This window comes from Gopherus flavomarginatus, chromosome 1 (assembly GCF_025201925.1).
Source record: "Gopherus flavomarginatus isolate rGopFla2 chromosome 1, rGopFla2.mat.asm, whole genome shotgun sequence".
In the NCBI taxonomy this organism is placed as follows: Eukaryota; Metazoa; Chordata; order Testudines; family Testudinidae; genus Gopherus; species Gopherus flavomarginatus.
Window position 1 is genome coordinate 346,340,947 of NC_066617.1, and position 14,468 is coordinate 346,355,414.

At 43.0% G+C, this 14,468-nt stretch overlaps 1 protein-coding gene across 4 annotated transcripts in view; it reads left to right on the forward strand.

Annotated features, from left to right (window-relative positions):
• SLC36A4 (solute carrier family 36 member 4) overlaps positions 1-14,468 on the forward strand; it is a 226,010-nt gene that overhangs the window by 57,686 nt on the left and 153,856 nt on the right. For all 4 annotated transcript variants that reach the window (XM_050941724.1, XM_050941743.1, XM_050941750.1 and 1 more), the window contains one exon: positions 2,372-2,470. In XM_050941724.1, coding sequence (XP_050797681.1) covers positions 2,372-2,470 — 99 coding nt within the window. The remainder of the gene's footprint in view (positions 1-2,371; positions 2,471-14,468) is intronic.

Genomic DNA, 14,468 nt, shown 5'->3' on the forward strand with positions numbered 1-14,468 from the left:
GAGTGTGTAAAAGTTATCTTCCATGCATGTCACCTGCAGCTTTGGGGATTCTCTTTCCACTGCCTGTGCCTTCAGTTCAACAGGGCAGCAATTTCAACTGTAACACTTAATTCTAGTGGTTCTCCAAAACACAGTACTGAAAATTTGTGGACTTCTCATTTAGATCACATGTTGCAAACTTTCTGCTTTTAAGCAGCTAAATAATTGTTGCATGTACTGAATTGTTGCCATGATACTAATAGGCATCTTGAGAGATTTGTATAAAGCAAGCTGAATCATGGGATGAAAACAGAAATTCACATTTTTTTTTCAAAAACCCTCACAAGATTTGTGACCAGAGTTCAAAAGCTTTTGCCAAGGTTACCCTTGGCTTAAGATGATATTGGAAAAATACAAGTGCTACTTTTTGTACAGCAGTGTTTCCCATAGTGTGATGTGTGCCCCCCACTGATTGGCAAGAAAGACAGCCAGTGGGAGGGTTGGGTTGAGACAAAGACAGAACAATTAAATATTCTCCAGAGTCTCAGCTTTCACTGAAAGAAAAGTCTGTAGCTGTTAAGGTTGTGAAGAAAACCTTCAAAATGTGAAGCCAGCGTAACTGCGGGTATGTCTGCACTAGAAACACTACAGTGGCACAGCTGCCATGCTGCAGCTGATGTATACACACTTAACACAGTGATGAAAGAATTTTTACATTGACCTAACAGTGTCTACACCGGGGTTTAGGTCACCTTAATTACATTTCATAGGGTGCAAAATTCTTCACAGTCCTGAAGGACATAGTTAAGCTGACCTAATTTTGTAGTGTAGACCAGCCCTGATGCAGGAATGTCTGTGCAAGTTTGAAGAGACTGAAACAATAGCCCTGAGATGTGAACTGCCACATTCATATCAAAGGATGATAACTCAGTTACCAATAATAGTTAACAATTACTCCTGGGGAAATTCTGTGCCAAAAAATTAAAAATTCTGCGCACAGTATTTGAAAATTCTGCAAATTTTATTTGTCAATATAACACAATAAAATCACACGAGTTTCAATTATTTTTGTAATATATTTCAAAATACCTGTCAGCAAGTATGTCTGTAACAATGCAGACACACACACAAATTCCCTCGGGAGTAGAGAGTTAAAGAAACCCCTACAGCAACCCAGTTCCAGCTTCTCTGCCTCCTCCCTCCCCCAGAGCCCAGTCATGGGACCAGACACTCACAATCCTCCACCGGAGACCAGCTATGGGCCAGCCCCAGCCCAGACACTCATGCCCCTTCCTCCCCAGAGGCCAGAAGTGGGGCCCTGCCTGGACCAGACACTCATACCCCCTCCCCACCCTCAGAGGCCAGCTGCTGCACCCCCTGTTCCAGATACTCACACCCTCCCCACCTGAGCCCAACCACTGCACCCCCCAGCCCAGACACACCTCCTAATCCCCAGACCCCAGCTGTACCCCCCTCCCCCTGGCCAGACACTCACACCCCCCTACACCCTCAGGCCCAGACACGTACCCTTCTGGCCCAGACACCCCTCCCCAGAGCCCAGTCACCTCCACCCGGCCCAGACACTCATGCCCCCTATCCCCTGAGAGCCCAACTGCAGGGTCCCCCAACCCACACACTCACCCCCTACCCTCCTAGTAGGGTTGCCAACCCTCCAGAATTGTCCAGGAGTCCCCAGGAAAGAAAGATTAATCTTTAATTAAAGATAATGGCATGTGGTGAAACCTCTAGGAACTCATCCAACCAAAGTTGGCAACCCTACCTCCTAGAGTCCAGAGAGTCACAGGAAGAAACATCCTGATGCTGGGTTCTGGGTTTCCATGGAGTTTCCTGCACACTGCCTCCTTCCTTTATGGGGACGTGCTGGGCACTGTAGCTGCTGGGAACCCTCCAGTTCCCTTCCACTCCCCCTGGCTTTGTCTTCTATTTGTGAGCTAGGCTCTGCTGGGTCCAGTGGCCCCTCGTGGCTGCCAGCATCTCTGCAGACCACTTCTGTGGGGAAAAAGGGAAATTCTGTGCACAGAACATTAATTTCTGCAAAATTATGCATTGCGCGGTGGTGCAGAATTTCCCCAGGAGTAAACAATGCTGTCATTTAAAATATTGTGTTAATTATCATATTACAAATATCTACACCAGCATTTCCCAACTGCAAGTGGGCAGAGGACTAGCTGGGGAGAGGAGGAGATGTGGGCAAGGAGCAGCAGGTATTGGTTACATTTTAAACTATGCAGATTATTAATACCACACGATGATGTTGTGGGGGGAAGGGAGAATGTGATTGGGTTTATTTTCCTGGAGAGGTGCTCGGCTTTCAAAAGTGTGGGAAATGCTGATATACAGTATGTGATGATGCTGTATTTTTTCTCACCAGGATATATCTGATCCTCGAAAACTTCCCCCTGTGGCAGACTGGAAGAAATATCCCCTTTTTTTTGGTACTGCCATATTTGCTTTTGAAGGCATCGGTGTGGTAAGTGTTCAGCTGTACACATGTAAATACAGTGATTGATTATGAGCAATCCCATTATTAACTTTCAGTTAGTAGCAATATTTTGTCCATCCCATTGACTTTAATGTTAATAGGATTCAGCTATTGGAATCAAGCGTGCCGCTTATGGACAACTTTTGTTGTACAGCCCTGTGGGCCTGGAAAGCTCTGGATGCAGGCAGGTTTGTAGGGCTGTGGTAGGGGAAGGAAGCCCTGGGACATGCTAAGCCAGGGCCCCCAATATGTGTCCAGGGCTTTCCACAGGGAGTGAGGATACTGGAGGACCCATGGGGCTGCATAGTACCTCCCCCTGGCATCAGGGGCATCTTTGTGATACAGACTATGCCACGTGTCAGAGGGGTAGCCGTGTTAGTCTGGATCTGTAAAAGCAGCAAAGAATCCTGTGGCACCTTATAGACTAACAGATGTATTGGAGCATGAGCTTTCATGGGAGAATACCGACTTCGTCGGATGCATGCCTATGCCACAGTTATCCTTTTCTGTGTCATCTTAATGGCTTTGTCCCCTCAAAGTGAGATTGCTGTAATGCACTGTTCAAACTGGGGACCATTCAGAACTATGGTTTACACAGAATCCTGCAGGATGCTTATTAACTGCAGTTACACTTTGGGAGAACATGATTTAAACCAGTGCTCTGGGATACTTACATTTTCTTCCAGTAAGCATCCAGGTGGAATTCAAGGTGTCAATTTTAACCTCTCAGTCTCTAAGTGGTTTGAAACATGCTTACCTAAGAGACTCCCCATGCTTTACTGCAGGGGTGGGCATACTTTTTGGCCTGAGAGCCACACGAAGTTTCCGAAATTGTATGGAGGGCCAGTTAGGGGAGGCTGTGCCTCTGCAAACAGCCAGGTGTGGCCCGGCCCCCACCCACTATATCAGCCCCCCTGCTTCTTGACCCCTGACAACCCCCAGAACCCCCTGACCATCCATCCCTCACCCCATGTCCCCCTGACCACCCTCGGATCCTCCTCCCTGACTGCCCCCCCGCCACCCTATCCAACTCCTCTTCTCTTTCCTGACTGCCCCTCCAGGGACCCCTGCCCCATCCAACCATCCCTTTTCCCTGACCGCCCCCAGAACCCCTTCCCCGACTGCCCCCCACCGCCGTATCCAACCCCACTTCTCTTTCCTGACTGCCTCCCTGGGACTCTTGCCCCTATTCAACCCCCCTGTTCCCTGCCCCCTATCTCCACTCTGCCCCCTGACCACCGCCCTGAAATCCGCTTCCCTCTATCCAGCACCCCCCGCGCACCCTACCTCATTGCCTGGAGCACTGGTGGCTGGCGGCGCCACTGCTGTGCTGCCCAGAGCACCAGGACAGGCAGCCATGCTGCCCGGCTGGAGCCAGCCATGCCACCGTGCAGCACAGAGCACTGGGTTGAGCAGCGCAGCTGCAGAGCCGTGACCTGGCAAGAGCTTGCAGCCCTGCTGCCCAGAGCATTGCACCGGCGGTGCAGTGAGCTGAGGCTGCAGAGGAGGGGCCGGGGCTAGCCTCCTGGGCCAGGAGCTTAGGGGCTAGGCAGGAGGGTCCCGCAGGCCGGATGTGGTCCGTGGCCCATAGTTTGCCCACCTCTGCTTTACTGCCATAGAGGAGACCAGCACAGTTACTGAAGCTGGAGGCCGCCTCAACTTATGGAAGAAAAGGTTTGCTGGAGAATGCTCTCTGAGGGTTCCTTGCTTTGGGACCCTTCTTGCTTTAGGACCCTCAGCGTTGGTCTGCCAGTGCCCAGGTTTGTGAACCTTCTGTGCACACTGCACACCTCCTCATCTTTCCTTCTTCTCAGGTTACTGAGGAAGAAGTGGGCTGAAGTTTGGGTTTGACTACATTTATGGATAGTGTTGTGGTGGTTGTGTGTCCCCAATTTATGGGATGAATGCCAATAGATACTTGATTTTTGTAAATTCAAATAAATAAATGAAAAGAGCTCTTCAAAAAATAGTGAAAAATGTGAGAACATAGGGGAAAAAAACAAGCAGTTTTGTCAAACCCCATGGCTGAATCGTTTTTGCTCAAATGTATAAGAAAAAAATCAATATGAGGCTGAGAATGAGCATGGAAGATTTCAGCTTGAATGGTTGAAGTCTGGCAAAATTATTAGCAGCTGAAAATGAGAGGTTATAATGGAACATGTTAGGCAACCTTAATAACTAGTATTGTCCGATCTGGATAAGAAATGTTTTTTCTGTCTCACAGAATGTTTTTGAGATTTTGACAATTTTTCCATTCTGTATTGGGATGAAATGGAGACCTTTTGAAGCTTTTGGCTGGGGGAGGGGTGAGGGGGGGTTGAGGAGAGACACACAGACATGCACCTCCCCCAACCCCAGAATAACCAATAGCCTGATGGTTAGGGTACTCACATGGAACCCAGGTCCAGATACTTGTGATTTTGACTGGGTCTCCCATATCCCACGTGAATGGCCTGTTGGCTGTTGGGTATTCTGGGATGAATCTATTTCTCTGAGAAACCTTTCTCGATGAAAGTTTTGTCAAAACTGGTACGTTTCCTACAAAGTTTCGGTTCTCTCTTTCTCTCTCCCCCTCCATGGGGTGGGGGGAAAAGATTTACCATTTAATTAGTTTGGTACCCTAGCCTACCTTCTCTCTGATTGCAGTCTTCAGCATATATTATATTTCCATGAAAGTCTTGTATTGGATTTCATTCTGGCAGGTCTTCCCGGGTAGTGTTTACTTGTTTCATAGAGCTACACTTCTCTGAAAACTTGAACATACCTTTTGCATAGGAGAAGCCATAGATGTGGTATATCTCAAGCTTGATGAGGCTTTTGATACTATCTCACTTGACCTTCTCATAAACTAGAGAAATATAGGCTAGACAAACCTATGGATGCATAACTGATTGGAAAACAGTACTCAGACTAGTTATCAATGTTCCACAATTGAATTGGATGGGCATTTTGAGTGGGGTCCCACAGGGATTTGTCCTGGGTTCAGTTTTAGTCAATATTTTTATAAATTATTTGGCTATTGGCATACAGAGAGTGCTAATACATACCAAGTTGGGAGGGGTGGCAGGCACTTTGAAGGACAGGATTAGAATTCAAAATAATCTTGACAAACTGGAGAAATGGTCTGAAATAAATAGGATGAAATTCAGGAGGACAAATGCGAAGTACTGCACTTAGGAAGGAATAATCAATTGCACAAATACAAACTGGGAAATAAGTGCCTTCGAAGGGGTGCTGCAGAAAAGGATCTGGGGGTTATAGTGGATAACAAACTACATTTGAGTCAACAAGGTAATACTGTCACAAAAAAACCTCATTCTGGGATATATTAGCAGGAATGTTGTACGGAAGATATGAGAAATAATTCTTCCCCTCTACTCAGCACCAGTAAGGCCTTAGCTGGAGTATTGTGTCCAGTTCTAGGCACCACATTTTGGGAAAGATATGGACAAATAAGAGAAAGTTGAGATGAGAGCAACAAAAATGAATCAAGGGCTAGAAAACATGATCTCTGAGGAAGGATTGAAACAATTGGGGTTGTTTAGTCTGGAGAAGAGAAGGGGGAGGGGAGAGGAGAGGGCATGATAGTAGTCTTCAAGTAGGTAAAAGGTTGTTATAAAGAGGAGAGTGATAAATTGTTTTCCTTAACCACTGAGCACAGGACAAGAAATAATGGGCCTAAATGGCAACAAGGGAGATTTAGGATAGATATTAGGAATAACTTTCTAACCGTAATGGTATTTAAGCACTGGAACAAATTGCCTTGGGAGGTCGTGGCTTTTAAGAACGTGTTAGACAGACACCTCTCAGGGATGATATAGATCAGTGATACTCAATTAGATCTACCTGTGGGCTGGTTTGAGAGTTTTATGACAAGGGGCAGGCCATTTGCACAGAAGGCTGACAAAATAGTTATAATAAAAAACTTCAGCTGCCAATAAATAAAGATCTTGATTGCAACATAAGTATTAGTGTTTCTATATTTTAACAAAATTTATAAATCAACATTATGATCTGTGTTTGTGGCAATCTCTAGTGGGAGAGGTGACCTCGCCGATCTCTGGCAAGCTTTGTGAAGAGTAGTTTGCAGGAGGTCATGCACTGATGAAGATGTTCGTTTGTCATGTGATTGTGGTGATGTTTTTTTATAATGTTAATGGTAGAAAACCCCAATTTGCAGAGGTAAGTTGATCCAAATGTTAAAAGATAAATGGCTAGATTCAGGCTATTCTGAAAATGGTCGGCATATTGAGCCCAGAAATTGCAAAGACCCACTTCTTTGAATTTTGCCTTCAAGACATCTGAGCTCTGGAGACTTACAGGGCACCTTCATCAGTTGAATCAAGAATGTTCTTTGCTTCAGAAGGGCAAGGTCCATAGGCAGAGATCACACACAAGAAAAGGAAATCATTTCGAATTTTAAAATGCTCAAATCGCATTTTAAATTTTTGATCAGATTGTTTAGGAATTCTTGCATTGTTTTCATCCAAATTTCATCTGTAGCAACAACACGCAATGTAGGAAAGTGCATTTTGTTTGTTTGCTTGCTTCCTATTTAATTCAGATTCAGGACTGGGGTCCCTATTGGCTGGCATAGGTTACCTTTTGGATTTTAATGTGCTGCAAATTTTGAATATCTTGGCAGAAGGTTGTTAATGACCCATGTATATTGACAGGAGCAGCTGACAGCAGGGTTACAGAATGATCAATCCTTAATTCTTATGCATGCAAATTAGGATTAGGCAGAAGATGGGAGATGATAAAGTGGGGAAGAAGAAAGATTTATTTGTGTGCTGTATGCACCAATATACCCAAAAGATTAATATCTCTCTATTTCAGAACCCCTATTTTGGGCTGTTTGGGTTTGTTACATCTGAATATTTCAGATACTATGGAAGTTAGTGGACTCATTTTCCAATGTTAAAGTTATGTGCATGTTCATCTGCCTCTAAAAGGGCTTTTGATCGCTACATGTTTTACTGTTAAATCTAACTGACAGTTTAGTTTCTTCATCATGTTGCCTTGGCAAGTGAGGAACATAAGACCTTTGTTTTCTAGTGATCTAATGGTGATCATTCATTGGTGATGAAAGTTACTTTGGGCAGCTGCCAATTTGTAAGTTAGGCTTTCAAGATACTAAAATCAGAATGATCTTGAGAAAAATGTTGACAGGTAGCATAAATAATCACTGTGAAACAGCTTTTTCTTTTTTTCTGTAGCCAGGTGTCACAAGGTGATTGGCTCCTTTAACAGGGAGCGGAGTACAGTGCACCTGTGCCTGATCACCTACTACCCAATTGGGCTTAAGGGAAGGCACTTGGGCCTGATAAAGAGGGAGACATCAGCAGGGGAAGGGCTACCCATTGACTCTCTCAGCCTGGTTTGCTAAGGAGAGAACATTAACATAAGAATGGCTGTACCGGGTCAGACCAAAGGTCCATCTAGCCCAGTATCCTGTCTACCGCAGTGGCCAATGCTAGGTGCCCCATAGGGAGTGCACCTAACGGGCAATGATCAAGTGATCTCTCTCCTGCCATCCATCTCCATCCTCTGACAAACAGAGACTAGGGACACCATTCCTTACCCATTCTGGCTAATAGCCATTAATGGACTTAACCACCATGAATTTATCCAGTTCTCTTTAAATGCTGTTATAGTCTGTCAAGGTTCCTTCCCCACTCTGAACTTTAGGATACAGATGTGGGGACCTGCATGGACACTTCTAAGCTTAATTACCAGCTTAGATCTGGTATCGCTGCCACCATCCAGATCCTCCGTCTGGAACACCCGCTTTCCTCCCAAAACCTTCCCCTCCCAGGGTAGCCTTGAGAGACTTTTTCACCGAATTCCTGGTGAACACCGATCCAACCCCTTGGATCTTAACACAAGGAGAATTTAACCATCCCCCCTCCTTTCCCCCACCAATTCGTAGTGAGTCCAGATCCAATCCCCTTGGATCTAAAAACAAGGAAAAATCAATCAGATATTAAGAGAGAGGCTTTTAATTAAAGAAAAGAAAGGTAAAAGAAAACTCTCTGGGAGAGATTAGCATACCAGCTACTCTCACAGACAACAGATTCAAAACACAGAGGACGTTCCCCTGGGCACAAATTTAGTTACACAAAAACTACCCAAATACCCAATTTTGATGATTCTCTTAATGGTACCAAGACAAGTTACAAAGAAAATAAACATAAACCTATTTATCCCTTTCTAAAACTTACTACTCTAAGAGGCTGGTTCCTTGATCTTTTTCACTCCGACTGAAACTGAAAACTCTAAAACAAAGGAAAACTTCCCTCCTTCCTTTGGAAACATCTTGTTCCCCCATTGGTTCCTCTGGTCAAGTGTCAGCTAGGCTAGGTGAACTTCTTAACCCTTTACAGGTAAAAGAGGCATTAACCCTTAACTATCTGTTTATGACATAGTCCTAGCCGTCACAACCTCCTCAGGTAAGGAGTTCCGCAAGTTTACTGTGTGCTGTGTGAAGAACAACTCCTTGTATTTGTTTTAAACTTGCTGCCTATTAATTTCATTTGGTGACACCTAGTTCTTGTATTATGGGAATAAGTAAATAACTTTTCCTTATCCACTTCCTCCACATCACTCATGATTTTATATACCTCTATCATATCCCCCCTTAGTTTCCTCTTTTCCAAGCTGAAGAGTCCTATCCTCTTTAATCTCTCCTCATATGGGACCCGTTCCAACCCCCTAATCATTTTAATTGCTCTTTTCTGAACCTTTTCTAGTGCCAGTATATCTTTTTTGAGATCAGGAGACCACATCTGTACACAGTATTTGAGATGCGGGTGTACCATCGATTTATATAAGGGCAATAATATATTCTCAGTCTTATTCTCTATCCCCTTTTTAATGATTCCTAACATCCTGTTAGCTTTTTTCACCGCCTCTGCACACTGCATGGGTATCTTCAGAGAACTATACACGATGACTCCAAGATCTTTTTCCTGACTTGTTCTAGCTAAATTAGCCCCCATCATATTGTGTGTATATAGTTGAGGTTACTTTTTCCAATGTGCATTACTTTACATTTATCCACATTACATTTCATCTACCATTTTGTTGCCCAATCACTTAGTTTTGTGAGATCTTTTTGAAGTTCATCACAGTCTGCTTTGGTCTTAACTATCTTGAGCAGTTTAGTATCATCTGCAAACTTTGCCACCTCACTGTTTACCCCTTTCTCCAGATCATTTATGAATAAGTTGAATAGAATTTGTCCTAGGACTGACCCTTGGAGAACACCACTAGTTACCCCTCTCCATTCTGAGAATTTACCATTAATTCCTACCCTTTGTTCCCTGTCTTTTAACCAGTTCTCAATCCATGAAAGGACCTTCCCTTTTATCCCATGACAGCTTAATTTATGTAAGAGCCTTTGGTGAGGGACCTTGTCAAAGGCTTTCTGGAAATCTAAGTACACTACGTCTACTGGATCCCCCTTGTCCACATGTTTGTTGACCCCTTCAAAGAACTCTAATAGATTAGTAAGACATGATTTCCCTTTACAGAAACCATGTTGACTGTTGCTCAACAGTTTGTTTTTCTATGTGTCTGACAATTTTATTCTTAACTATTGTTTCGACTAATTTGCCCAGTACCGAAGCTTGAGAAGATTTGGGAGAGACAGGTGGAGAGCTGGAGCAGAGAGCATACTCCATCGGAGAAGATGACTGCAGCCAGGTAGGGCCGGAAAGGAAGAAATTTGGACTCTAAGGACTTAAAAATATAAATAAACAAATCATTTTGATTGGAACAGTTTATGGTTTTAAAAAAAGCTAAGCATGTTTAGTCTTGTGAAAAGAAGATTGAGGGGAGTCCGATACAGTCTTCCAATATGTTAAGGGCTGTTGTAAAGAGGATGGTGATCAATTGTTCTCCAGGTCCACTGGAGGTAGGACAAAATGTAATGGGCTTAATCTGCAGCAAGGGCAATTTATGTCAGATATTAGGAAAAACTTTCTAACTGCAAGGGTAGTTAAGCACTGGAATAGGCTTCCAAGAGAGGTCGTGGAGGCCCCATCATTGGAAACTTTTTAAAAACAAGTTGGACAAACATCTGTCCAATGGTTTAGCTTTACTTGGCTAAATTGAATGGCTCCTCGAAGTCCCTTCCAGCCCTACATTTCTATGATGATAAACCAGGATGATATAGGAACAGAAAAGACTGTGGAATTTTTAAAGGAGTCCAATAAGGGAAACTGAGGCAGGTGCCACAAAAAAAAACAACAGGCTGTGAGGAGGTGCCTGGGAAGTGATTCATCATGTAACACTGGGTTTCCTTGCACACTTTACCCAGGCACATTGTTTACCCCTATGAAAAAATATGCACTAGAGACCGCTAGGGCTGTCCACAGATTAAAAATATTAATTGCGATTAATTGTGCTGTTAAACAATAATAGAAAACCATTTATTTAAATATTTTTGGATGTTTTCTACATTTTCAAATATTTTGATTTCAATTACAACACAGAATACAAAGTGTGCAGTGCTCATTTTATATTTATTTTTATTACAAATATTTAGAATCTTAGAATATCAGGGTTGGAAGGAACCTCAGGAGATCATCTAGTCCAACCCCCTTCTCAAAGCAGGACCTAATCTCCAACTAAATCATCCCAGCCAGGGCTTTGTCAAGCCTGACCTTAAAAACCTCTAAGGAAGGAGATTCCACCACCTCCCTGGGTAACCCATTCTAGTGCTTCACCACCCTCCTAGTGAAAAAGTTGTTCCTAATGTCCAATCTAGACCTCCCCCACTGCAACTTTCAGACCATTGCTCCTTGTTCTGTTATCTGCTATCACTGAGAACAGCTGGGCTCCATCCTCGTTGGAACCCCCTTTTAGGTAGTTGAAAGCAGCTATCAAATCCCCCTTCATTCTTCTCTTCTGCAGACTAAATAATCCCAGTTCCCTCAGCCTCTCCTCATAAGTCATGTGCTCCAACCCTCTACTCATTTTTGTTGCCCTCTGCTGAACTCTTTCCAATTTTTCCACATCCTCCTTGTAGTGTGGGGCCCAAAACTGGACACAATACTCCAGATGAGGCCTCACCAATGCTGAATAGAGGGGAATGATCGTGTCCCTCTATCTGCTGACAATGATCCTATGTATACAGCCCAAAATGCTGTTAGCCTTCTTGGCAACAAGGGCACACTGTCGACTCATATCTAGCTTCTTGTCCACTGTAATCCCCAGGTCCTCTGCTGCAGAACTGCTGCTTAACCAGTAGGTCTCTAGCCTGTAGCTGTGCATGAGATTCTTCCTTCCTAAGTGCAAAACTCTGCCCTTGTCCTTGTTGAACTTCATCAGATTTCTTTTGGCCCAATCCTCCAATTTGTATAGGTCCCTCAGTATCCTATCCCTACCCTCCAGCATATCTACCTTTCCTCCCAGTTTAGTGTCATCTGCAAACTCGCTGAGCATGCAATCCACACCATCCTCCATATCATTAATGAAGATATTGAACAAAACTGGCCCCAGGACCGACCTTTCGGGCACTCCGCTTGATACCGGCTGCCAACTAGACATGGAGCCATTGATCACTATCTGTTGAGCCCGACGATCTAGCCAGCTTTCTATCCACTTTATAGTCCATTCATTGAGCCCATAATTCTTTAACTTACTGGGAAGAATACTGTGGGAGACCATATGAAAAGCTTTGCTAAAGTCAAGGAGTAACACGCCCACTGCTTTCCCCTCATCCAGAGAGCCAGTTATCTCATCATAGAAGGCAATTAAGTTAGTCAGGCATGTAAAAAACAAAAGAAATAGTATTTTTGAGTTCACCTAATACAATACTGTAGCGCAGTCTCTTTATCATGAAAATTGAACTTACAGATGTAGAATTATGTACAAAAACCTGTGCATTCAAAAATAAAACTATATAAAACTTCAGAGCCTAGAAAGTCCACTCAGTCCTACTTCCTGTACAGCCAATTGCTCAGACAAACAAGTTTGTTTACATTTGCAGGAGATAATGCTGCCCACTTCTTGTTTACAGTGTTCTCTGAAAGCGAGAACAGACATTTGTATGTCATTATTATAGCCGGAGTTGCAAGATATTTATGTGCCAGATGTGCTAAAGATTCATATGTCCCTTTATGCTTCAGCCACCATTTCAGAGGACATACATCCATGCTGATGACAGGTCCAAAGCAGTGTGGACCAACGCATGTTCATTTTCATAGAGTCATAGAAGATTAGAGTTGGAAGAGACCTCAGGAGGTCATCCAGTCTAACCCCCTGCTCAATGCAAGACCAACCCCAACTAAATCATCCCACCCAGGTCTTTGTCAAGCTGGGCCTTAGAAACTTCTAAGGATGAAGATTCCACCACCTCCCTAGATAGCCCATTCCAGTGCTTCACTACTATGTTTTTTGTATTTTCAGTATTTGCTGTTATTGGATTACCTTCAAATAAACACATTTTTCTGGATGATTACAAATGTAACATGGATGTTTGTGTTTAACATTCAGTTCAAATAATTGCAGAATTTACATTTGGATTATTGCACATCCATATAAGTGCACTTATTGGAACACGCAGTCAAACAAAATCTGTGTTTATCTCCACTCTTCGAAGTAGGCATTCTGCAGATGCTTTCTTTACTAATTGATATATGACATTTCCGAGGCTAATGCCAGGTTTCCAGCAGATCTGATGTCCTGCCATACTACTACTAAGCAAATGTAACTAACCTTTGTTCAGCAGCATCTTGTTCAGAATAAGAAAGGGCTCATGTGAAAATACAAGATTCATGAGACTTGATCACAACATGGCTCCCTTGAACTTGTAGTGCAGATGGGACTTAACACTGAGGATAAAGCACTATGTTATGTCTGGAACTATGCCAAAGCTGGGCCTCTGGATTGAGTTGTATTGCAGTACAGATAGAACTTTACAATACACAGAGTATGAATAGAATATTTCATAATTGTGTGTGTGTGTGTGTGTTGTCATCAGGAATATATTCACCACATATGACTGAGAAGCTCCTGTAGTATTTGTCATTTAACATGCCTCCCCCCTCCACAAAAAAATGTGAAAGTGATTCTGTAATTGAAAATTGCAACAAAAAGAAAATTGATTCATATTGTTCAGACAAAATAACATGCTTTTCTGTCCCTTTAAATATAAATCTGTGCAATTCAGTATTTTTTTTCTTGTTGAGTTTTGTACACTGATTAGTTTAGTGAACAGAAAATGCAATGTTACTTTTAAACATTAATTTCAGAGTAGGAAAATAAGGCTCCTCATTTTTGTTTAGCCTGTTTCTTCCAGATGTCTGTTAAGGCTACTTTTGAACTTGGATATCACTGTTTTGCAGTAAAAGGTGGAGTGGTATTTTGTATACAAAAAGACAGAGGCTTTGGAATCATATTAGGCAGCAGCTAACCAATTCCAGGATTTAGAAGAGGGAAAAAAAGACATGAATTGTCATTGTTTTGGATTTTGAAACTGATGCAGAGGAGCTTGTTAGAACTGTGGCTTTGCGATAAAAGCCACTCATTGTCAAAAACTCTTTTGGCAGCTTAACATTATCCATTTTAAAAACAAAAAAGTCCAAACCTGCTAGTTTAACTCTCTGGTCTGGTGTTTTTAAGACCAGACTGGATTTGTCAGGGATAGACATTTAACAGGTAACATGACATCTTAATGTACAGTTGGGGCATCTGTGGATCAGTGTACATCTACCGCATTAGTGTCTTTCAGTTCTCTGAAGGCATTTGACAAGATATACAAAATAAAAGAATTCTCAGGAGGATATATCTTCCAATTCAGGCTCCCATGTTGACCTCCAAAGCTAACAGTTACCATATCATTAATGGACATACTTTGAACACTTTCCAAGCACAATAAGAATCAGTACCTGGCCGATTACCAAGCATTACATTACCAAGCTTCTGCAAAACCAAGAACTCTAGGTAAATGGGTGTGAGCATAGTGCATTGCTTTATG